Source organism: Capricornis sumatraensis, chromosome 4 (assembly GCF_032405125.1).
Source record: "Capricornis sumatraensis isolate serow.1 chromosome 4, serow.2, whole genome shotgun sequence".
NCBI classification, from domain to species: Eukaryota; Metazoa; Chordata; class Mammalia; order Artiodactyla; family Bovidae; genus Capricornis; species Capricornis sumatraensis.
The window spans coordinates 119,746,620-119,772,113 of record NC_091072.1 but is presented as its reverse complement, the minus strand read 5'-3'; the positions used below and the strand labels follow the sequence as shown (position 1 = coordinate 119,772,113).

The 25,494-nt window shown below is 53.2% G+C and overlaps 1 protein-coding gene across 1 annotated transcript; it reads left to right on the top strand.

Moving 5' to 3' along the window:
• Positions 1–5,559: 5,559 nt before the first annotated feature.
• RAC2 (Rac family small GTPase 2) lies at positions 5,560–23,776 on the top strand. Its single transcript, XM_068972028.1, has 7 exons — positions 5,560–5,687; positions 7,810–7,881; positions 16,065–16,182; positions 16,894–16,956; positions 17,279–17,438; positions 20,655–20,787; positions 21,394–23,776. The coding sequence occupies exons 1-6, from the start codon at positions 5,653–5,655 to the stop codon at positions 20,783–20,785; spliced, it is 579 nt and encodes a 192-aa protein (XP_068828129.1). The 5' UTR covers positions 5,560–5,652; the 3' UTR covers positions 20,786–20,787; positions 21,394–23,776.
• Positions 23,777–25,494: the final 1,718 nt, after the last annotated feature.

The following is a 25,494-nucleotide window of genomic DNA, read 5'->3' as shown; positions in this document are numbered from 1 at the left end:
ATTTTATTGAAAGCTATAAAGAAGAAATATGACATGTTAATGGTAGGAAGATTGAAGGATGTTACCAAGATGTCAATTCTCTCCAAATTCTTCTATAAATTGAACAGAATTCTAATCAAAATCCTGTCATAGTTTTTCTTGGAACTTGACAAGCTGATTCTAAAATTTCTGTGAAAGAGCAAATGGTTAGTGACAACTGTAACAACTTTGAAAAAGTTTGAGAGGAGACTTAGCCCTTCTGAATATAATGACCTAACACAGAATTTCAGTAATTAAGGCAGCGTGATGCTGGCTCCAAGGTGGACACATAGACCAATAGATGGAGAAGCTAGGAACAGACTCACACACAGACACACTTGCTGTGGACAGCTTGGCTGCAGCTCACTGGTGACAAGACAGGCAGCTGAGCTCATTAACGGTGCTGCTGGGATGTCCCTGGTGGTCCAGTGGTTAAGAATCTGCCTGCCGATGTAGGAGACATGGGTTTGATCCCTGGTCTAGGAAGATCTCACATGCTGCCGAGTGACTAAGCCCAGGCACCACGAGTACTGAAGCCTGTGCTCTGCAACAAGGGAAGCAAGAAGAGTAGCACCCACTTGCCACAACCAGAGAAAGTCCCAGCAATGAAGACCCAGTGCAGCCCAAAATGGAAACAAATAAAAAATGGTGCTGGGGCTTCTCTTGTGGTTCAGGGGTTAAGAATCCACCTGCCAATGCACGAGACACAGGTTCGATCCCTGTTTGGGGAAGATCCCACTTGCTGCTGGGCAAATAAGCCTGTGCATCACAACTACTGAGCTTGTGCCCCAGAGTCCAGGAGCGCAACTAACTGAGCCCGAAGTGCCACAGTCACTGAAACCTGCGTGCTCGAGAGCCCTTGGACTGCAAGGAGATCCAACCAGTCCATTCTGAAGGAGATTAGCCCCGGGATTTCTTTGGAAGGAATGATGCTAAAGCTGAAACTCCAGTACTTTGGCCACCTCATGCCAAGAGTTGACTCATTGGAAAGGACTCTGATGCTGGGAGGGATTGGGGGCAGGAGGAGAAGGGGATGACGGAGGATGAGATGGCTGGATGGGATCACCGACTCGATGGACGTGAGTCTGAATGAACTCCGGGAGTTGGCGATGGACAGGGAGGCCTGGCGTGCTGCAATTCATGGGGTCGCAAACAGTCGGACACGACTGAGCGACTGAACTGAACTGAACTGAAACAATTATTCTTAAAGTGGTCTGGAGTAATTGGTCATGGCAATGGTGAAATTAAATCCTTAATCTCATGAAAACTGAAGAAATCTTATTTTACCACAGCCTAAAATCCATCCCAAATGTTTAAGGACCTAAATGTAGGAAATGAAACTTTAGAAGCTTTAGAAGAAAATGCGGTAGAATATCTTGATGAAGTTGGGAATAAGGCAGAACTTTGTAAGCAAAACTCACTCCAGAAGCACAAGTTATTAGAAAAGAAATTTAAATCAGACTACATCCAAGTGAAAATTTTATGTATTAAAAGTCATAACTGATTATAAGACATCTCGAAGACCGGAAGAGAGATTTGTAATGCATATAGTAAATTTAAGTTTGAAAATCAGAATATATAAAGAACTTCACCAAATAAGTATCAGAGAGTAGAGATGTGCACAAGCGATATGACGAGAAAATTTATGGAACAGGAGTCATCAGTGTCTGATAAAGATGCTCAGCCTCACTAGAAACAAGTTAGTATAAATTACATCTGCAACAAGATGCTAATTCATACCCGTGAAGTTGGCAAAAAGTCTTACAAAGCCAAATGTGGGCAAGTGTGTGGACCATGAGGATCCCTGAAAAATGACTTTCACTCTGCATTTAGGTGAAAGATGTAGGTGCCCGACAGCTCTGCCGTCCCTCTTCTAGAGAAACCTCACCCACCAACTTCAGGTGTCCATAAATATCCATAGCAGAACTATTTGTAAAGCAAACATCGCAAGCCTCATGCATATCCAGTAACAGGAGATGGGATAAATGCATTTTGATGCAATCATGTCACATGATATTATACACAAGCAAAGATACCTGAACAACAGCTACAGGTTAAACATTTACCAGTACACTGCTGGGTGCTTCCAGAATGCTAAGGCCTGTGGTGGGGGGAGGAAGCTGACCTGAGCAGCCCCTGGATTAGAACTAGGACCTCTGTGAGCACGATCTAGGGAGGTGAGTTGGGCTGAAAATGAGGAAGGGTTTTCTAACAGGCCCAGCTGCCCAAGGTGGGAGAGACTGTCCCCTAAGGGAATGAGTTCCCCATCATTGGAGATATGTGAGTTGGACTGGGCAGCTGCTTCGTGGGCCAAGCCTTGGATACCAGAAGTGCAGAGGCAGGGCTGGATAAAGATGCCCTCTATGATCCCTCTGCGTGTGCCCAGAGACCCCGTGCTTCTGTGAGTCAGTGAGCTTGCACAGTGTGGTTAAGAGAGGACTGAATGAGTAACCAAACTGTGACACATCCCTGGATGGAACTGCTCACTAACAAAAGGGGATGGACCATGGGCATACAGCAGCTCGGATGGAGCTCAAAAACACGCCGAGGGAAAGAAACCTTTTGCAAGAGGCTGAATACTGTGATTCCATTTATGGGAAACACTAGAAAATGCATGGTAATCTATAATGATAGAAAGCAGATCAGAGCTTCTCTGTGGGGGTATGGGGGTGGGGGAGTGGATGTGCAGGGGTGAGAAGAAACCTTCCACAAGAGTGGGAAAGTTCTCTGATGTTTGGCGTCTTGACTGTGGTAGAGATTTCATGCATATATGTATCGGGTTGGCCAAATGAACCCAAAGTTCACTTGGGTTTTCTGTAAGATGTTATGGAAAAACTTGAATGAACTTTTGGGCCAAACCAGTATCTGTGAAAATGAATGGAATTGAACACTTTAAATGGATTCATTTAATGTATGTAAACTATGTCTCAATACAGATAATTAAAAACAAAAAAGAAAAAGTGAAGAGGCCTGGAGAGGAGGCCACTGCTGCTGTATCTTGGTCTTGATCACATGCACAGGAGCCTCAGATGCCCCATCTGCAAAAAAACGAGGCTTCCAGTGTAATGGTTGCAAGTGCATCGAGTCACTCTGGGCAAATTCATCAATCACTCTGGGCCTCAGTTTTCTCATCTGTAAAGTGGGGGAATAATAGAGACACCACCAGCCAGGGTTTAGAGCAGTGGTTGCCTCACTGGAGGCCCGCAGAGACTGCTACTTCTCCTCTTGCTTTGCAGACACCCGGTGGTCACCCAGGCTGCCCTACTCCCCATTTATTCTCCTGCCATCCCTGCCCTGTCCTCACAGCCATAGGGCTACCTGCAGATTGGGGCCATCCCAAGATAATCTGTGGTCCCCAGGCCTCTGAGTCACTCTCGTTACAGGTTATAGGTTCCTCAGGGGCAGCTTCTCGTCTTCCTGGTTTTGTATCCACTGCAGTGCCAAGCCCAGAGCTAGGTATTCAAGTGGTATATAATGGATATTCGCAGAAGGAAGGAGGGATTCGGGTGGCCCTAAGTCAGGGAAGATTTTGTTTGTGTTGTCCTGGAGATTGGCTTTCTCAGTATGGAGGGCAGGTACAAATTTAGGGCCATCATGACCATGTACAGTTGAGTAGATTGTTCACTGCACAAGGGAGTTCCACCCCAGGGGACAAACGGGGGATGAAACACAGTACATATATCCGCTTCCAAGTCACGTGGCCATTTGCATTGTCTGTGTCTTCCTGAAGAGGTGCATTCTTCTATTTTCTTTTTAAATAAACATTTTATTTTGGAATAAACTTAGATTTACTGAAAAATTGCAAGGACAGTGATAGAATTCACCATATCCTTCAATCAGTTTTCCCTTATGTTAACAGCATTTATATAACCACAGAACTTAACCTTAGTATAATACTACTATTTAATTTCAAATTTGTCTTGGAGTTTACTGCCTTTTCCATTAATATCCTTTTTCCCCCCGTTGTTTCAGGATCCAATCCAGGATTGCATTGAGTACATTGTTTTCGTTAGATTAACACAGAGATTACCCTATGGGATCCCAATGGTTGGGAAAAGAATGTGGATTTGGGGGGAGTAGCCAAAACAAAGTCCTTAGGTGGCCTGTGAGGTGCCCAGTCTGGGTTGTAGGGGGGACCCTTGACCTTCCTGACCCTGGCTGGGTGCCATTAAGGCTTTGCATTGTCTCCACTCAGCCCATGCAAAGCACAGAGAAAAGACATCAAAGTTGGTTGGTGAGTTTTAATCATTGGCTGGCCAATGATTTTAGAGCAGGTCCTCAGGGAGGACCTTTCCTTTTCTGTGGAAGCCATTTTTGGCAACCCTGTAGCTTGCATGGAAGGTTCAGGAAGGTTCAGCTCCTCGTGTTTGTTGGCGGGAGAGGGGTCATTGACCCAGCACCTGGTGTTCCACACTCTCTGGGCAGTCTCCTGGTTTGTCCTGAGTGACCAGTGAGCGACTCTGCCCATTCCTCCCTCCCCTTGTCCCTAGAGCCAGAAGGGTGCTGGGTGTGGGGAGCACTAGCGATGAGAGTAACAGCTAGGTGAACTTGGAGCTCCCTGCGGAAAACCAGTGCCACTGGGATCCTGAGTCTCCTGGAGGCCAAGCGGGCTCACTCCCCTGCCCTACCCAGCTGCAGAACTCAGGTTTTGTCCCCCAGACAGCAGCTGGGGTGAAGAGGAGCTTGAAGTCACCTGACCCTGGGTTTGACTTCAGATTGGGCAGTCCTCATGAATCAACCTAAGCCCCAGACCTTCAGTTTCAGCATCGTTTAAACGGGCCACAGCTCCTGAGCCAGGGCGCCTGTCCCCGGGCTCCCTCCAGCACAGGGCCCAGCAGGTGTGGCACTACCAGTCACTTCCATTTCCCCTTCTCCATCAGCTGACTCCCCACCTCTCTTCCGTGCCTCATCATATTTCCCCCATCCTTGCACACTCAGGGGCTTCCACACTGGCCCTTGCTCAGGGAAGTCTTCCTGTCTTGCCTAGGCAGTCCCCTCTGGAGTGCCCTTTCTCTGACACCAGCTTTAACGTACCTGCTCAAGTGCCACCCTGAAGGTCCCAGCTCACCCTCTGTGTGACTCTGAGATCCCCTCCCTGCCAGTCCTCTGTGCCCCCATTGCTTCCTAGTTTGTTTTATGAACCCCTGTGATGAAGCTGTATCTTCCCACTCACATCCTGGGCTCATGAGTGCTAGCTCCTGTGCTTGGGACACAGCAGGTGCTCATTAAATGCTTATTGCTTAGAACTGAGGTGAACTACACTCTTGGAAGCCTCCGGTTCTTAGAGAACAGCTCTGGCCCTGCCTGTGGAAGTACGTCTCCAGCCCCGAGGGTCCCCAGATCTCCTGCTGGTGCCTCAGAGCAGCGATACCTGTGGGGCTGGCAAGGGCCCAGCCCAGCACCCGAGGGCCGCCCTGCCCTGGAGCCGTTCTGCCAGACCGCACGCTCCGCCTTCTGCAAACGGCCGTGGGGGCAGAGGCTTGGGTAAGTTCCCCTTCCGCTTCCTCCTGCCTCCTGTCCCGCTGCTGCTGCTCCCCATTCAGGACGCCTCTCCAGCTCTCCACACCCCGCGCGGCTGCAGAAACGCTGGGGCTCTGAGCTGTCACCACTACCAGCCCCCAGGCCCCGGACACCATGCAGGCCATCAAGTGTGTGGTGGTGGGAGATGGGTAGGTATCTGGCTGGACTTGTTCACAGCTCCCTCCGGGGGTAGCCCTGGGGCCCTCCCACCCTGGAGTCCCTGGGGAAGCCCCCTGCCTGCAGACAGAGGGGTCCCTAGGAGGCAGCCAGAGGAACTGCTCCCTTTTTCTCCCAGAGCCCAGAGGGAACCCCAGGAGTGGGCTGCACACAGCTTCACTCTCTGCCCCACTCATCCCGGAAACTGCCTGGGTAAAAGACTGCGCTTAGGGGTACCTGGGGCCTCTCACCTGCGCCCTGAGAGCTGGGGCTGATCTCCTATGGGACTTTGGTCTCTAAATCTGTGGCTGCCGGTGGGGGGTGGGGCCCCAGGCTGACCTGGGCTCTAGTCCCTGACTTGCTTTGCTGTGTGGCCTTTTGCAAGTCACAGTGGCCTTTTGCAAGTCACAGTGCCTCTCTGAACCAAAGCTTGGCCATCTGGGAAGAGGTCCATGCCCTCAAGGCGGATGTCGGGTCGCTTGAGCTGTTTTGAGTGGTTGTCCTGCACGTACGTGTGCTCGGTATAGCTTGCCTTCTAAGTCTCAGCCTGCCTGGCTGGGGAGGTGGTGCGGGGGACGTGGGTGAGGAGCGGGGGGGAGGGGCGTGAGAAGCAGCGCTAGGGCAGGCGGGGGGCGGGGTGGGGGGGGCTGCGGGGGACGGCCCAGGCTTGAACTGAAGGCCCTTCTCAGCGGTCGGATCTCTGTGACCTTAGCTTGTCAAGTGCCCTTACAGGCCTCAGTTTCCTCATCTGTAAAATGACAGGTTTGATATCCCATCTCCTGGGCCTGCCAGCAACACTGCCTCAGGGTCCAACACAAAGGTGCCTCCTGAAGTCTTCTGTAGGTCCATCCAACCCCAGCGTGTTCCAGCATGTTCTAGCCGGCAGGCTCTCGTCCAGGCCTCCCATCCTACAGAGGGGCAGCCTGAGGCCTTAAGAGACTTGACTTTCCTGTTCAAGGTGGGGTAGTGGTAGGGGGCTGGTTTATCATGGCAGTAGGGTGGGGATAGTGGGGGTGGGGGCTGGTTTATCAGGCAGCCTTTAGCTGATTGTGATACACGGCTTTGCCCGCCTGTCCAGTCCTGCTCACTTCTGCTTTGTATCTGATATGAGGAGGGGAGGGCGGAAGCCGCAACGTTCCAGTCACTCAGAGGTACCTTGCTGGCAGGCGGGGGGGTGGGAGGGGACGAGGAGAGAAAAGGGCGGGTGGCCCCCTTCAGAGCCAGAAGTGACGAAACCAAGTGGAGCAGGGGAAGGCCCAGGGCTACCTGTGGCCCCCACCCCCTCCCAGCCCAGCAGATTCAGGGCGCAGACAGCACCAGTCATGGCACTCACTTCTAACTTAGTGCTTACTGTGTGCAGGCCCTGGGCTTCCTCACGCTCTGTTTCATCCTCCCAACAACCCTCATATTAGGCCCGTCTTACAGGTGGGAAAACTGTAGCTCAAAGAAGTTAAGTCATTGGCTTAAGACCTCATGGGATTTGAGCCCTGGTCTCTCTGATTCCTGAACTCCACGCTCTTAACTGCCACACCCTCTGGTGAAGTGGGAGGGGAAGGAGAGGGGTCAGGCAGTCCCCTACATTTGGCGTCTGCTATGCTGTGCCAGGACTGTGCTTCAGTCTTTTACTGGCTTCATCTAATTTACATCTCCAGACTCATCTCATCCCTGTTTTCTGGACGGGGAAGCTGAGGCATGGGGAGGTTATGTGGCTTGCCTGAGAGCGCATTCCTGCTGGGTGGGTGATGAAGGATCTCGATCCCGGGGCAGTAATGGCAGAGCCCTAGTCAGGCTTCGGGAACCTCCTGGGGACCCGCTGCTCTTAATCCTCTGTTTCACATCAGAGTCACCTGGGAAAGCCTGTTACAAATTCCCAGATCCACGCCACACCCATGATTCAGAATCTCGGGTAGGACCCCAAAGTCTGTCCTTTAACAAACATCTCAATGTGATAACGCTGATACAGAAATTCTCAGATGGGGACACTGAGGCCCGCGGAGGTGGGGCTTGGGTCTCCCCTGAGGGCTGGGCTAAGGGACCATGGAGGTCCTCAGAAAACCTCCCTAGGTCTCAGGCAGGGCCCCTGACTGCTGTCCTCTTGAACTTCCTGTCTTTCAGAGCCGTGGGCAAGACCTGCCTGCTCATCAGCTACACCACCAACGCCTTCCCTGGAGAGTACATCCCCACCGTGTGAGTTCTGCACGTGGGTGGGATGCTCGGAGGCTGGGGAGACACGCATGGACCACCAGGCCCACCCCCCTTTCAGGCATTTCCTGTGTGCCGGGCCTGTGTGGGCACTTGGGGGTCAGGCTCCAGCCAGTCTTGGGCCTGCTGATCCAGATGGGGAGGTAGCCACCTGTTCCAGGATGAGCCCCCCAGGCTCCCAGAGGGGAGAGAGGTGCAGGAGGCAAGCTAGGGAGCGGGGCCTTCAGGCAGGGAGACATGGAGAGCTGGCCTGAGCAGAGCTGGGTGGAAGGGGACTGGGACAGAGGAGTGGAGTGGGTGCAGGAGGAGGGCCTACACATGGGGAGACCGGAGACGTCAGGGCACACACGTGTGCAGGGGGAGAGGACAGTGGCACTGGAGACCACTCAGGACCCACCCTTGTGTTGGATGTGGAGCAGGGCTGTCACCTGATTTGCAGGTATGGAGGAGTATGTGGGGTGAACGGAAGCACCAGCTCCTCTCTCCTTGATGCTCGGCGGCCCCACTCCCTCACGACAGCCCCTCAGCTCTGCAGCACAGCACCCAAGGCTCTGCGTGGCCTTCTCCAACCTTCCCTTCTGGCTTCACCACCCAGTTCTTCAGTTCTTGTTCTGTTTCTGGCCGCCTGGTCACCAAACACACCCTAGACATTTCTACTTCGGGATCTTTGCTCCAGCTCTTCCTTCTGCCTCAAGTGCTCTTCCTTCTGCCTCAAGTGCTCTTCCTTCCCATGTCCGTGTGTCTAAGTCCTCCAGGCCAGCTCCAGCATCCCTCCTCCAGAAAGCCTTTCTGACATAGCCTGAAGGGGTCTCTCACTCCCTAGACAGACTTTATCTGATCTTTTCCATGACCAAGAGTCTACAGAGGGCAGGGGGCCATCTCCAGTTCTTTAAGGGACTTAGGGTCTTACATGCAGTATAATCTACACATTATCTTAGAAACGATGTATATATTTTGAGTTGACCTGAATTGAACTTTATGGAGAGGCCCTAGGAGGATAGATCACAGCTATCATCTCTCAAGGGCCTACTGGGTGCCGGTCCCTGGAAATGTCACACGTGTGTGACCTCATCTGATGCTCGTGGGAGGAGTTGGGATTATTTTAGTCCCACAGTGTCTGTGGGGGGAGCTGAGGCTCACAGAAGCTCAGGGACTTGCCCCCCACCCCACCCCCCCCAGGGTCACCAGGTGGCCTAGGATCTCTCTATTTCTCCCTGGCACAAGGGGCCAGGCTCCAGTTGCCTCAGGGACCCCAGCCCAGGCAGGAGGATGACAGCTAGGAGAGGGCAGAGGGCAGGAAACCTGGGAAAGCAATTTCTAGTCTGGTTCTGTTCCCAATTCCCCATCAGGGCACCAGTGCCCCCCTTCGCATCAACCTGTATCTGCCCACTCACCATCCAACACCAAACGTTTCTCAGCGCCTCCTGGTGCTGAGGATGGTGGGCTCTAGACGTGGCAGGGAGGCAGGTGCAGCATTAGGCCAACCACCTCCTGCAGAAGGTCATTGTCACCAGGACTGTCACTGGCACCACCTACTCTCCTGCCCCTGCTGGTCACAGATGGGCTGAAGGGCCTACTTGCTCAAAGACCTTAGACCCAACACTTCCCCTTTCTGAGCCTCAGTTTCTCTTTCTTTAAGAAATGGGGCAGGGCTGGGAGGTGCCAAGTTCCCTGCCCATGCACCTTCCCTGTGCAGGGAGATGGGAGGTGAGTTCTCTGATGCAAGGTGGGGGGACCAGCAGAGGCCAAGGAAGGGCCAGGTGCTCTCAGCAACCCCTGGTGGCCCCGAGCAGATTCGGTGGTCCTAGACAACTTTACAGGACAGAGAGGATGGACCAGACAGGGTTTACCTTCCCAGGAGTCTGAGGAGCTGGGTCAGAGATCAGGGCCTGCTCCCAGGTGGGCCATCCAGGCAGGCTCACAGTGTCCCACACAGGAGGCTCCTGCACTTCGTTTAACGCTCGGAGGCCCCCATCCCCAAATTCTTAATGTTTGAACAAGGGGCCCTACGTTTTCATTTTGTGTTGGGCCCGGCCTGGTATATAGCCAGACCTGCACCCCTCCCTCTTTGTCTTCCATACGGAGTCACTTGTCTCTGGACAAGCCCCTAGAGGGGCTCCTGCTTCAAAGCCTGCACTCCTGTGACAGAGAGGGGAAAATAAGCCACCCTGAGCCCTTGACACTGGAGGGTGGGGACAGTTGGAGAGAGCAGAGTTGGGGAAAACAGGCAGCCTGAGATCTCCGGCAGAGGGATAAAGGTCAGGAGGGCTCTGGGGCTCAGGGTGGCAGGGTTTGCTGGGGCCAGAGGCCTGTGCCACAAGAATCAGATCAGATAAGAGAGAGAGCGAGTTCAACTTACTGCCTAGGGTTGGGGGATAAGAGCTCGAAGTCAAAGCCACGTCCTACAGATGGGGAGACTGAGGCCTGCTCTGTGGATGGCCAGGTGCTGGGCATTGGAGACACAAAGACGAGGTAGGTAGACCCTGCTCTGGGGCGTTTGTGGCCTAGAGGGTCTCCCCCTTACCCTCTCCTTATGACCACTCTCAAAGGGAAGCCCAGGTGAGCTTTCAAATGCGAAAACTAGATAGAGGAATATCTTGCTGGAATTCCCCTCTCAAAACCCATTTCCTACCCACTCCATTTTGGTCCTTGGGGACCAGACATGCCAGCCTCCCCCAGGCCTCTGCGCCCGCCCCTTCCCATCACTCAGTTCCCTGCTGAAGCAGCCCATCCCTGACCCCAGTCTAAACAATCCCTCCCTCCACCCAGGCCTCCTCCACCCCTCCACACCCTGCTGGATGGTCTCCGCTGCCCATCCTGACCTGACTTCTCCTGCTGGGATGGCAGCTCTGTGAGGACAGGGCCCTGGTCCATCTAGTTCACTAGACCGGCTGCTAGAACAGAGTTGAGCACCTCGCTGGCGCTCTGCAGTGACTGGACCACCCTGGCTGGCAGAGAGGGAGTGCTCCAGTCTGCCCTGAGAGGGTGCTGGAACTCAGCCACCCAGCAAGGAGCTCGGCTCTGCGGAGCTTCTCTCTGGGAAGAACACAAGGAGTTAATTCGAGTCAGATGGGCCAGTATTAGGTTTTCACTTTCCTTTGTAAACTGGCAGTCCAGCCTGGATTCCCATAGACAGGATGGCGCCCAGCCTCCCTAGTGGAGATTCCAGGGGTCGGGCTGAGTTTTCCCACCTGGCCTCGCAATGCCCCCTTGCCCCATACTCCTGCCACCAGGTGTGTTAATCCCTCCCTGTGTCAAGCTGGCTCAAGCCTGCTCACTGCTCCTACACAGCCTCTGTCCCCTCCCATCCCATCTGGGACACCCATGCCTCCGTACCTCCTCCAACCACCCGCCTCTCTCACTAGTGGCTCTGTCTCCCAGCTTCCCCTCTGACCTTTCTACAAGATGTTCCCACCCAGTGGCCAAGAAAACCTTTTCCAAATGCAAAGCTGATGAGCATGTCACCGCCGCCTGGTGAAGGCCTTCGGTGGCTCCTTATTGTCCCGAGGACCGGGCCGCGAATCCTCACAGGGGTCCATGCCTCGCCTGACATATCAGTGCTCCCTGTTCCCAAATCAGCAGCCATGCGTGCCCCGTGTTCTTTGTGTTCTGTGAGTCCACCTTCCTTTCCCTGGAGGCCTGGGTGGTGGTCAAGTGATGCGCAGGGCTGAGGGCCATTTCATCTGTCCCATGCCCTTCCTCCTCTCCATGGTGAAGGGCTACAGAGCCGAGTGTGTAGCCTAGGGGTGCAGAAAGGGGCCACATAGACTCTGGGTAAAAGCATACCAGCTGTGTGACCGTGGGCAGGTTACTCTAGGGCTCTGAATCCCAGACACAATGTAGAATCCAGTTCCTGGGTCCACTGAATGATCTAAGTATAAAGGACCCGGAGCAGCATTTGGGACCCCCGGGTGCTCAGCAAGCATGGACCCCCTGCCCTCTGCACAGGTCCGGGTCAGCCCCACGTGCTGTGCTGTGCTTAGTCTCTGAGTTGTGTCCCACTCTTTGCAACCCCATGGACTACAGTCCGCCAACCTCCTCTGTCCATGGAATTCTCCAGGCAAAAATACTGGAGTTGGTTGCCATGCCTTCCTCCAGGGGATTTTTCTGACCCAGGGATCGAACCCATGTCTCCTGCACTGCAGATACATTCTTTACCGTCTGAGCCAGCAGGGAAGCCCAAGAATCCTGGAGTGGGTAGACTTTCCCTTCTCCAGGGGATCTTCCCAACCCAGGGATGGAACCTACATCTCCCACATTGCAGGCGGATTCTTTACCATCTGAGCCACTAGGGAGCCCCTGCACCTGAGCTCAAACTTCACTGAGCCTCCGGCCATGAACCCACAGTGATGCTTATACCACAGGCTTTTCTGAACTGGGTAACAGGATCTAGTCCTGGCTCTGCCACCAACTGACTGTGAGATCTTGGGCAAGTCCCTTTCTGTCTGTGAGCCTCAGTTTCCTCATCTGGAAGAAAAGAGTGAGGGTTGGCCACAGTGGTGGTGTATGTTCCGGTGGTCCTGGCTGCCTGTGGGTCTCTGGACTGGGGGACTCAGGGGTTGTAGATCACTGTCTCTGCAGGAATCCCTCAGGCTCTGGGGAGGGGCCAGTGAGGGGGCTGTTTCAGGATGAGGTTGCTCTCATCTCCCCTTGGGATGGCTTGAAAGTCCTCTCTGCCTGGATCCTCTTAGTGGCCCTAAAAGATGGGGCTTTTCTTTTTTCACAGTGAAGAAAGTGAGGCTCAGAGAAGCTGGGCTACTCACCCAGGGTCACACAGCCAGGACAAGGCTTCACAAGGAACTTTCTGCTCCCTTCCCACTCTGGGGGCGGGGGGCTGTCCCCAGGCAAATCCACCCTCCTATGGAGCACTAGTCTACTCTCTCTCACTCACAAATGAGTGCTCAGAAGGAGACCAGATCAAATCCCAGCTCCTGTGCTCCTGAGCTGACTGACTTTGGATAAGTTATTTGACTTCTTAGAGCCTTGATTTCCTCAACTGTCTAAAGAGAATAATTTGAGGTTCTTTTGCCTTGGGTCACATGGGACTTCAAAACCTAAGGTATGAAGGTCCCTAGCCCTCTGCCTGGCCCCAGAGCAAGTGCTTAGTCCTGTGACAGGTCCTACAAATCAGCTCTTTCCCCATCACCGTGGCCCCTGAGATCCTAGAGCTGGTTCAGAGAAGGTAGATATCCTTGGCTCAAGGAATCTTGAGGGAATTTTTGGTGTCAGAATTTCAGACTAGACATTAGAGGAGATAAAGTCCCTATATCCTAAGCTCACCCCAAAGGAGTGTTTCTGGCTGAAGCCAAAGAAAACACAGGGACTTCTTTTCCCATCACGCCCTGCGGTGTCTCCTTGAATAGTGCCTTTGGCCTGAAATCCCACAGCAGTAATGGGTGGTACTCAGAGCAGACACAGGGCAACTGTTGCTGTTGTCATTTAGCTGCTCAGTCGTGTCTGACTCTTTTGAGACCCCATGGACTGTAGCCCGCCAGGCTTCTCTGTGCACAGGATTTCCCGGGCAAGAATGCTGGAATGCGTTGCCATTTCCTTCTCCAGGAGATCTTCCCAAACCAGTGACTGAACCTCGGTCTCCTGCATTGGCAGGATTCTTTACCGCTGAGCCACTAGGTGCCAAATGCGATGCTGGCCTCAGGGCAGCAAGGAGCAAGCCAAGCCTGATGCCTTTGGGTGCTGAGTTCACCACAGATTACTGAGTAGGGGTGGGGTGGGGGCCCCGACCTGGCTGGGGCTCAGGGAAGGCTTCCTGGAGGAGGTGACCTTGAGATGGGGCTGGAAAGAGGATGAGTAAGAGTCAGACTGGCACCAGGAAAGAAGAGGAGGAAGCCAGGGGAAGAGCATTTGCAGGAACTTTCCAGGCAGGAGGGAGCAGGGCCATCTGAGGAAGTGAAGGCTGGACAAGCACAGGGTATTAAAAGCATCAAGTGGCCCACTGTTTTGGTGGAGGGTGCCTGTCACAAGACAAATGTCTTTGAGTTGCTCTGAAGCACTAGGGCTTCTGCAGCCTGTCACTGAGCAATGTTCTTGGAGGACTTCATGGAGGAGGTGGCTTCCCAAGTGCTTTGGTTCAGTTTAACTCTGTTCTACCTGCACTTACTAGGTGCCAGTCCTGAGATTTCAGAGATAAAGAGACACGGACCCTGCCCCCATGGAGCCCCAGCTACATGGCAGGAGAGACACATTAATGCCAGCTCATAGTCTAGGCAAAGTAGCTGCCTGAGGGAGGGGATGACAAAATCTTTCCAGGTGGGGGACAAGGAAAGAGGTGGCCGGGATGTTTCCCCACAGAGGAGGAACTGCCTGGGCAGGGCTTCAAAGCATGAATGGGAGACGGAGTGCTGAAGGCACAGAGGAGTATTCCCAAGAGAGGCACGGGCAGACAGGGGCACAGGCTGGAGAGCACGGTGGACCGTGCAGCCTGGGAGTGAGGAAACACCTTCGACAAGGAGAGGGTGGGAGGGCATTCCAGGCAGGGGGGCACAGCGTGAACAGACTCAAGGAGGCAGGAAGCCTGAGTCTTGCCAGAAACGGAAACGGCTTGGCTGATGTGTGAAGGGAGACAAGCTGGAGGAGCCTGAGGTCTCAGTGGGCCAGGTCAGGGGACAGGAAGCAGGACCTGTGTGGGTGACCTCAATGCAGAGAGAGAGGTGGTGGTTCCTCGCCCTCAGGGAGGCTGCGGAAGCAGCTGTGGCATGGGGTAGTGAACACTGGACGTGGAATCAGAACTGGCTTCACACCTGGTTGGGTCACTTGCTCACTGGTTGTGTGGTTAGGGTCAGTCACTCTATCTCTCTGATCCCAGTTTCTTTTTGAACAGCATTAGAGACCAGCTGCTGCCTCTCAGGAATGTGTGTAACGAGAAATACTATTGAACTGAACCTTTAAAAAAAATCTGGAAGCTCGTGTGATTGTCCCAGAGGCCTGTCTGGCATTGGCAGGGAGTTTAGCATGTGCATATCCTTCAGCACGTGCCTTTCCAGTGTGTGCCAATGGCATTTCCTGAAATCTCCGGTGACTGGCAGCTTTTGGGGTGGGCTGGAAGGCCAGTGAATTAATACCCCAGGATATCCCTCTGCCAGTGGGAGGTGGAGAAGGTGGATAAATACCCCAGCTCTCTGCCTCCTCAGGGGGGATGCCCTGAGCTCAGAGGTCCCAGCAAGATGGAGTCCCAGTTCCACCTGCCCCCCAGTAACACCTCAATAGCTTCTGCCCCTTCCCTTGGCTCCTGGAATCACTTCCCAAGTAAACTTTCATCTCAGGGTTTGCTTCTGGGGGGACCCAAACTAAGATGGAAATGAGCATTCATTCAACAAATAATGGGTACCCGCAGGACTTCCCTGAGGGTCCAGTGATAAAGGCTTTGCCTTCCAATGCAGGGGGTGCAGGTTCAATCACTGGTTGGGGAACTAAGATCCCATAAACCTCTAGGCCAAAAAAAACACAGTATAAGACAGAAGCAATACTGTTAACAAATTCAAGACTTTAAAAATGGTCCACATAAAAAAATAACTTAAAAAAAATTGGTTGACCAGCTGCAGCGTTCAGCCTCAGAGGAGGGTAAAGTTTATTCTGATTGTGCCTTTGAGAGAATGTTACACAGTCTCGAAAAATCATCTCTTCAAAGGATGTGTGCTGTCTGCTGTGCTTAGTCACTCAGTCGTGTCCAGCTCTTTGTGACCCCATGGACTGTAGCCCGCCAGGCTCCTCTGTCCATGGGATTCTCCAGGCAAGAACACCAGAGTGGGTTGCCATGCCCTTGTCCAGGGGATCTTCCCAATCCAGGGATGGAACCCAGGTCTCCTGAATTGCAGGCAGATTTTTTACCAGCTGAGCCATGAGGAAAGTCCAAGAATACTGGAGAGGGCAGTTTATCCCTTCTCCAGGGGATCTTCCCGACCCAGAAAGGATAGACAGGGCAGAAAAAGAGTAGAGACAATGTTTCCTTCTTTATGCTCTCCTGTGTTTAACATTCTTTTAATATAATGGACTGGCATTAAAAAATTAAACATTAACCCCAACTGCAGGGTGAAGTGTGACTTGGGTCCCATTGTGGCTCCTCTCTGGGTCTTGGCCTCTGTCATGGAACCAGGGACTGCAAGTCCGCAGACTCTGGGGCTGGAGATGGACCCTCTGTCTTGTTCCCACAGGTTTGACAACTATTCAGCCAATGTGATGGTGGACAGCAAGCCTGTGAACCTGGGGCTGTGGGACACAGCTGGGCAGGAGGACTATGACCGGCTTCGGCCACTCTCCTACCCGCAGACGGTACATCACCCCACCCTCCTCATGGTCCTGGCCTTCACGTCCCTGTTTCCTCCGCCTGGAGTGCCAGCTCGGCCTGGTGAACCCTGACCCTCCCCTTGAGGCCCAGCTCAAGGAGTCCCCGCCCTCCATTCTGTCTGTCTGTCGCCTCTGTCTGTCTTCACTGTGCCTTCCCGTCCTCCCGTGGGCTCTGGCACCACCTCGTGCCCAGTGGGTGGGGCAGGCAGACCCTGGACAGGGCTCCAAAGGAAGCTCGGGATGATCAGCCTCCGGGGGGCGTGGCGGGGGGCAGGAAGACAAGGGCACAGCGGCAGGTGGCTCTGTGGCTTCTGGGCTCTCCCTCCAGGGTGGCAGAGAAAGGGCTGGGACCCGCAAACCGACAGAGGGGTAGTAAGAGCACGGACTCTGGAATTCCAGAAGGCACACCCTTTAATCCTTGTAAACCTCACTTTCCCTGTCTGTAGAATGGGGTAGCAATGGCATCACTACAGCGTGATGTGAGGATTACCCACTTGGAAGAAACCCCGGCCTTTAGGAAGTGTTGGATAAACAAGCAGCAGCCTGCTGTACAGAAGGGAAACCCTGCTATGCCAGATCCTAAAAGCCCAGCATCCCCTGGGCTGCTCCAGCCCTCAGTAGCTGCCCAGGTGTGGAGGGCCCAGGTTGGACGCCTCCAGGCCTCCCCTCACCAGTAACCCTTGCTTGATTCCCCAGGACGTCTTCCTCATCTGCTTCTCCCTTGTCAGCCCAGCCTCCTATGAGAACGTCCGGGCCAAGGTGAGTGGGATGGAGCAGGACCTTAGGGGTTAGGGCAGGCGACCCTGAAGAGGGGAGCATGGCAGGGAGGGACTGGAGACTTTGGCCTGCCTCTGGGCAGCAGAGGATGTGGGCAGAGAGGGTTCCCAGTGCCAACCATGGCTGGTGGGCGGGGATGGGGGAACTCGGGTCTCAGAGACATTTGGGATAGTTAACTTTACTCTCTGACCTTGCCCTCTCCTTTCCACACACCCTCATGCCCCCTTCTTCTCCTCTCCCAACTTGGTGCCCCTCATCTCTTCCAACTCCTTGCATGACCTCCTGCCCCTGCCCGCTGGCCCAGTGGTTCCCCGAGGTGCGACATCACTGTCCGAGCACACCGATCATCCTGGTAGGCACCAAGTTGGACCTGAGGGATGACAAGGACACCATCGAGAAGCTGAAGGAGAAGAAGCTGGCACCCATCACCTACCCGCAGGGCCTGGCACTGGCCAAGGAGATTGGTAGGGGGCTCGGCTCAGAGAGGGGAACTCTGACACAGCCTTGTGGTGATTGCGAACATAGCCTCCAGGGCCAGACTGCATTCCAACCCTGGCTGTGCTGGGTACTAGCTGTGTGGCCCAGGACGAGTCACTTAGCCTCTCTGCCTGTGTTTCCTTATCAGTGAAATATGGCAATAGAAGTGGTTCTGAGTGGTTAGGAGAATTCAGTGAATTCACACCCATGAAGCCTCCAGAGAAGCACCAAGCACACTCTGTGTTGATCACTGTTGGTACTAGTGCAATCCATAAGCAGATTCTGACATGACAGACAAAGCAGGGTTGGAGTGGGATGTGCTGTGGTTTCTCAGAGGAGGAGCAGTCAACTCAAGCTTGGGTTTTCTGGGAAGGCTTCCTGGAGGGATTGTTTCAGCTTGGATTTGAAGGGTAATGCCTTCCCTTCTGCCTCCTTCTCACCCCCCGTTCCCCACCCTCCTGTCTTCTAAGCCCAACTCCTCTTTGCTTCCCGGTCACTGGGCCAGAGAAGTGAAGTGACTTCTCAGGGTCCCACAGCTGGTAGGTGGCAGAAGCAGGATTTGAACACAGAACCGCAAGGCACTGGCATGGGGCCCTCCTCGTGGTGGCCCAGGGCTGTCTGCACCAGCTATGACTGGTGTATATGGCCTCTTCCATGGTGTCCAGTTCTGCTGTCTTTCAGGCCCTGACTTGCCTGCTGCCTGGAGACAAGGCACTTGCCCAAGAGCCTGGGACCACCAGCAGGCTTTGGCCACTATGAGTTGCAATCCAGCTACCCAGGGCTCTCTGGGTCACCCAGGGTTTGGCCCCTGAACTGATGGGGCCTCCTCCAGCCCTTCCCTCCCTCAACCCTAACCCTCTTCCTTCCGCCGGAACTGGGAGGGCCCTGGGGACTCACATCTCTCCACAGGAAGAGAAACCGCAGCCTCCACCTCCCCTTTCTCATGACTTGCTCAGAGACAAGGCCATCTTTCCCAGGGGGCCTCTGCTGCCGCTTAAACACTGGGTCCTACGTCCCATCCTGGGGGCTCTGACTCCCAGGCTCTCTGGTCTTTCCTCAGGGATACTGGGGATTGACCCTGCCTTCTCTTCTTTCTGATCAGCCTGCCCCCTGGATTCCTTCCACCCAAGACAGTGCCTCTGAGCTGGAGACCCTTTCCATTTTAAAGCAGAGGCTTTGGGATAAGATGGGGCCTGGAAACCTGGATTCTGGTACTAGCTCTGGCACTGTCTGTGTGACCTCGGACCAGGGGCTCCCCTGCTCTGGACCTCAGTTTTTCCATCTGTACAAGCTAGCCTGCACCCTCCTTAAAGGTCCTTTCTCTGCCAGAAGGAGATGACTTGGGGGTCCTGCCTTGGCCTCTAGCCGATTTTTCCTGGAGCTGATCCCAGATGGGGTCGAGGCAGTGACTTATGACTTTGGACTTGCCTCGGACTGGCCCAGGCCAAGGGGGAGGCCTGGGGAGCCTTCAGGGCTGGTGAGGCAGTGGCGGCCTCTGCCCACCAGTCCAGTGTGCTGACTTGTGGCGCAGCTGCCAATTCCAGCTGACATGGGTTGAGCACTTCCTGGGTGCTGGGCCTGTGCATTCTCCTGCTTCATCATCATAGCAACTATGAAGGAGGAACTCTCATCACCCCACTTTACAGAGAATGAAACTGAGGCTCAGGTAGAAGTCGAGAGCTCAAGGTCACCCAGCTGGGATGTGGCAGAGCTAAGACTGGAACCCGGGCTGTGTGGCTCCCTCAGTCATGATCAAGGTGGGAGACTGGGGTGCAGAGCAAGGCCAGGCCCCCAGTCAGGACTCTTTCTCTGGATACTCCTAGCCAAGAAGTAGGAGGGTGGCAGGTGCCAGGGAGGACACAGTTGGTGGGTGTGAAAGGAAGAAGTGGACATTGGCCACAGTCCCTCACAGTCCCTTGCAAGGAGAAGTGGCCAAATGCCCAGGGAGACTCTTCTGGGCACAGAAGTTTACGTGAGACTCCCAGACTTAAGTCCTGGTGTTGTGTGCCTGCCAGCCTGGCCCTGGGACCACTGCCCATGCTTCCTGCTGGGACAATGCTCCCATATGCAAGGGCGATGGGAGAGTCCCAAGTGTGGCTTTAGACAAATGACATCCTCTCTGAGCTTCAGTGTCCTTGTTCCTGCCCCATCCTTTCTTTCCCTCATCCTGGGTTGCCCCTCCTGAGATCCTGGCTCCCCTCTCCAAGCTGTGTGTCTCTGGGCCTGGGGCATCCCCTCTCTGGGCCTGTTTCCTCACCCAGGAAGTGGGGACTCACAGAATTTCTTCACAGGGTTGTCAGAAGCACCCAGCTCAGCGCCTAGCAGGGAGCAGGTGCCGATCAGTGTCATTCTGCTTCCTCCTCACAGAGGAGTGGGCTCTAGGGAGGAGGCAGATTTCCATGCTCCCGCCCCTCTCCTCCTCTGGTTCCTAAAATTGGCCCCCAGGCTTCTCTCAGGGAGAACTTGTCAATTGCTCACTTCAGGGAGACACCTTGGGTTGTTGTGAACACAGAAACTCACACAGGTTCCTTCCAGAAGGTCATGAACACTGCCCCGGGCGTGGGGCTCAGCCTGCCTTCCTCACTGTGCCCTGGGCTCCAGCCCTGAGTGGTCACATGGGAGAAGGACAGTCCCCTCACAGGTGAACAAGGCTCCCCATTTCTCATTCCTCTTGCTGAGAGTTCTCAGCAGCCCCTAGGGGACAGGAAATGTCTAGTGTGTGACTTTGGACTAGCGACTTTTCTGAGCCTCAGCTTTCTCATCTGTAAAATGGGGTAATCTGAAGGACCAGTTCAATGATATTTGGAAGGTCCTGGTGAGCAGCCCATGGGTTCTTCAGGCCTCCTACAGGAAGGTGGAGGCAGGAATGTGGCAGTCTTCTGAAAGAAAGTGAAGTGCTGAGAGATTTGGTCACTGTAGCTTGAGCTCCTTTCTTCCCAGGAAGGTATCAAAATTCCTGCCACCTTCCGCAAATTACGGACTTATGTGTTCGAGAAAGACACAAACCTGCTGTCGTGGGTCTTAACCTTTTCCCCTAAATAAATTTCCTCCTTTCAGATATGAGGAAACTGAGGCACAGAGGGGGTAAATGTGTGAGGGACACAGCCCAGGGGGCCCCCACAGCCTGGTGTGGTTGTATGACTTGGGAGGGGGTTTTGCCCAGCCCTGACCTAGGCCTCTGTTCTCTTGCTGCCCTGACCCAGACTCAGTGAAATACCTGGAGTGCTCGGCCCTCACCCAGCGAGGCCTGAAAACTGTCTTTGATGAGGCGATCCGAGCCGTCCTGTGCCCGCAGCCCACACGGCCACAGAAGCGCCCCTGCAGCATCCTCTAGGGGTAAGAGTCCCACCCACATGGCTTCACGACACTCCCTCCCCCCCTTCCCCCACTCCCCACACACAGCAGGCCGTGGCTGGGAGGGAGGTGTTCAGCCACTGCTTGGTAGCCCTAAGTTTCACTAGGAGTGGCATTTAGGCCAGGACAGAAGGGGGACCATTGAAGGGGCCTCAGTTTGCTCATTTGCCTGAGCTGGGCCTGCTCTGTGAGCCCAGTTCCCAGAAGGAGGGTTCAAAGTATCAGAAAAAATGCCAGGTAACAGGAGCCAAGCGTGGTGTCACTGAGCTCCCAATGTGCAGTCCCTGCAGGAGGGCGGAGAGGACCAGGGTGAAGAGATACTTCAGCTCCTGTCCCTCGGGAGAGCCCAGTTGAGCCAGGGAGACCCGATACTCACATATAGGGTAGAGGCAGGGCAGACTAGCTCCGAGGCTATTAGGGCAGAAGAGGGATGGGTGGGGGTGGAAGGCGCCCACAAGGATAGAGAGGACTTGGCCAACCTTGAGCACAAGCTGGGAGCTGGACTGAGCTGGGAACCAGGAGAGTTGGGAGCGGGCTGTGGGTTCTGCTTGGCCCCAAGTTCTCACCCCCTGTTTATCTTCCTTCCAGGATGCACCCAGCCTTCCCAGCCAGATGGTTCTGACTCTCCAAGGGCCCCACCCAACGCCCAGTGGTCCCCTGGCTGGCCATGCTGTTCCCTTCCTGTGGCGTTTCTTAGCAAGATGGCTGCAGAGCCTGGTTGACCGTCTTCTCTGTGCTGAAGTTCCCCCTGGGGGCCCAAAGAGTGTAAATTTGTAGGTGCTGCGCCCCCATCCCCTCATGCTCCAGCCTTCTCAAGGGCCAAAAGGAGGTCCCAGCAGCCAGTAAGCCACCCCTGCGTTGCTGTGGTCAGATGCCACACATGGCGTCATCTACCCCGTTACTCTTCCCTTCACCCCCAACGCCTGAATCCCCTCTGCGAACTTCAGGCCAGATGGTTGCTGGCCACCACTTATATACCTTCAGAGATGGATCTCTCCTTCCCTTCTGGGGCAGTAGTATACTCCAGTACTGATGGTCTTGCTTATTGAGACTTCTTCTGAGGAGTTAAATTAAGTGTCTCAGAAGGTTTGTTCCTCTCTGGTCTTAGTCCTCCTTTGGGGACAACATACATTCAGATTTTCTAAATCTCTGTGAGTACCTGCCCAGTCAACCAAAAAAGAGGGTCCTGCTGACTCCTGCCATCTCTCAAGTCTTTCTGCTCCACTCACAGGACCCTGAGCTGCATTTATCTGTGAGAGTCTTAAAACTTTCAGACCTTGCCAGTCAGGACTTTTGCCATTGCAAATAGAAACCCTGCTTAAGCAGAAAATAAATTTATTGATTCAAGATTGGAAATATCATGACTGCAGGTACAGCTTGATCAAGGGGGCTCAAATGAAGTCATCAGGGCTCACTTTCCTATACTTTCCGCTGTCTGGTTCATTCTTAGGCACAGTGACTCTCAGGGCTTCACCCTTCCAGTTTCAAGTTCAGCAAAAAAGAGCAAGTGTCTGCCCCAGGCAAAGTTCTGATTAAGGTTTACTCTGATTGGTCCAGCTTAGATCTTCCCCCTTTCAACCAATCACATTTGTCAGGAGAATCCTGTGCTCTGGTTGGCCAAACCTAGACTACTTGACAAGCTAGAGCAACCACTAGGGTGGAGGTGGGGGGATTTGGTTCTCAAAAGGAGGCTGAGAGCCTTGTCAGAATTTGGGAATATGGGTGTCGAGCAGCCAGAAACCCCAGTCTCCAATATTGGCGGTCCCAGGAAAGTGTCCAAAGAGTGTAAGGAACCAGTGCCGGTCCCAGCAGGCACTAAGCACAGGGAAGTTTAAGAGAGGCTGCTGTCAGGATTAACAAAGCTCATCTCTAAAGCGCCACTGAAGGGTATGGAGCCAATCTCCCCTCAGTGTTTGCTGATTCACGAATGCTAGACTTTCCAATCCTGCGGATGATCCTGCTTCTATTTATCTGAGCTTCATCCATCCATTCAACACAAATTTACCAAGCACCTACTCTGTTCAAGGCACTGTTGCGTGGTCCTGCGATTCACTCATGTTATTGCCCTCAGGGGCTGACAGTCTAGAGAAGCTAAAATAAAGGATTTTTACAAAGAGATATGAGACACTGTGCTGACAACCCAGAAGTCTCTCAATTCGCAGCCAGTGAAATGCTTTGAATTTCCATTTCTGGCTCCCCCAGGGCTCCTGGCCACTTCCACTGCCCCGAGACCTGAAGTTCTGATGCAAGATCTCACCTCACTGTCCTTCCCTCTTGAAAGCCCCACCATCTAGAAAGGGATGGGGTGTAGGCAGGGAAGCCCCATGTCCTTTCTCAGTTTCAGCTCAGACAAGGTTGTTATGTTTTTAAAGTTACCTCTCTTCTGAAACAACCTCAAAAACCATTAACACTGTTACCTCACCCCACCCCCGGCACACACGACACAAACACAGATATGTGTGGGTCAGAACCCACACTCTAAGAGGTCCAAGGTTTAGAAGCCATGAGAGGGCTTTTCCCAGCAGGCCAGAGTCGAGAAGAACCTCTTTCTCTTCCCTGCCCTTCTGGGGCCTTGGGATAAATCCAGGACCATCCTGGTGGCCATAAGCCTGGCCACACCCTGCCTTCCTCTCTCGTGTGCTCACACCTCCTCTGCCAGGTACCTCTTCTACCAAGCCTACCCCAGTGAATACAGTCCTTGTTTTATACCAGTAATAAAGTCAGGAAATAAATACTCTCACCATTGTGTGGTTTCACCTAGCACATATGATCTCATTTAATTCTCCTGGTAGCCCCCCAGTGTAGTACTAGCAACTCTGTTTTGCAAAGAAGTAAACAGACACATAGGAGTTAGGGCTCAATTCACTAAGGCAGACACTGTACTTTTCAACCCACTACCACCACTTGCATCCTCCTTGCTAATAGAATCCTAGCTGTGTTCAGAACAGCAATGTATCTAGCCCTAGACAAAAATACTTGTTCCCAGCCTGCTTTGGAGCTGGAGTTCCAAGTTCATACAGTTCCAGCCAATAAGACATAAAACGAAAGTAATTGGAGAGGCAGCCTGTGTGAAAGTTTTGATTTTTCTCCATTAAAAAAATGATAGAACCAACCAACACTGCCCTGTGTCCTGGCTCCTTCTCTAGTGAATTCTGATGAGATGTCTGGAGCTGCAGCAGCCATCTTATGAAGCTGAAACCACAAACAGAAAAATACAACCTAACATTCTAAGAATGGAGAAGCAGAAAGATAAAAAAGCCTAGATCCCTCAAAACTTTGGTAAGCAGTTGAACTACTGCCAATGGCTGCCTTGTTAAGGGAACAGAGCAAAAATGAAACCACTTATTTGTTTATGCTGCTGTTGGTCATGCCTTCTATTACTATTAGCCTGAGGTCTTAGGACTCCTAGCTCTATGCTCCTTCCTCTGTATCATTGTGTCCAGAACTTGCTGGACATTGGGTGAGTCACTTGTTTCTGCTTTGCAAATTGGCTGAGGACCAGAAGGCCTTCAGAAAGGAAAGAGAAACCTTGAGGAAAGTCAGTGAAGAATTTTGAAATAGGAAGAACTGTTAGTTATGGGCAAGAGCTGACAACATGGTGATGTTCACTCATTTGACAGCACCCACTCCCAAGCACCCTGCTACTGTCAGGCTTGGACTGGGTATCAGGGATCGGCCCCTTGCAATGAAATCATCACCTGATGGGCAGGAGAGCACCTGCCAGATAAGCCTACTTCATTTGGGGCTCTCTGTCTTGGAGTCTGGCTTATCCTTGTGTCTTCTTCTAAAACAGAGGCCAGGGCCCCCCTTGGCTTTTCCCATTCTGTGCTCCTAGCATTCACTGGTTACCAAGACTGGAAAATTCAGCTTCCTAATATCTGTTAAACCTACCCTGTCATCTGGCCCATCATCACTTTCTGCTCTAGGCCTTGCAATCATCCCCTGGACAGTAGTTATGCCTTCTCACAAGCTTTCCTGCCTGCACTCTCCCTAACCTCCAGCAGGCATCCTGGGAGATCATCTTCATTTACAAATGTAATTATGCCACTCAGAATCCTCGATGTAGGGTCACCATGATCCTAGCAAGTACCTGACATCTAGTGGATGCTGGATAAGCCTCCGTTGTTTATATAAATGAACAAGCAGACAAAAAAAAAAATGGACTTTAAAGGAGAGAGAGACCCAATCCTTCTAGTGTCCCAGCTGAGCCCAGCCTTCCAGCACCCTCATCAAGGCATCAGTCATGTGTGGGAGCCATCTCCGATGTCTGCCCAGTTGAGTCCCCAGATGACTGCCACCCCAGCCAACACCCTGTGGAACAGAAGAGCCAGACGACGGAGCCCAGCCATCTCACAGGATCATGAGAGATAGCATGATTGTATACTGAAACAATGCCTCTTCTGGGGCCAAAGTCCCTGCTGACTCTTCCTTTGATCTCTTAACTCTCCTCCCTACCCTCTTAACTCCTCCACTGCCCAAGAAATAGTCACCACTGGGGCCAATTGACGCCATCTAGGTAGGCCTCATGGGATGTGGGAGGCAGGGCAGAGTGGGCTGCAGGGAGTGAAACAGAGATCTAGGATAGTTCTAGAAGACTTTGGAAGGCTTTGAGAAAGTGAAATGATGAGCAGTCATCCATGTAGTCTGAAGTTCAGTTCAATTCAGTTCCCATATGCTAACAATACACTC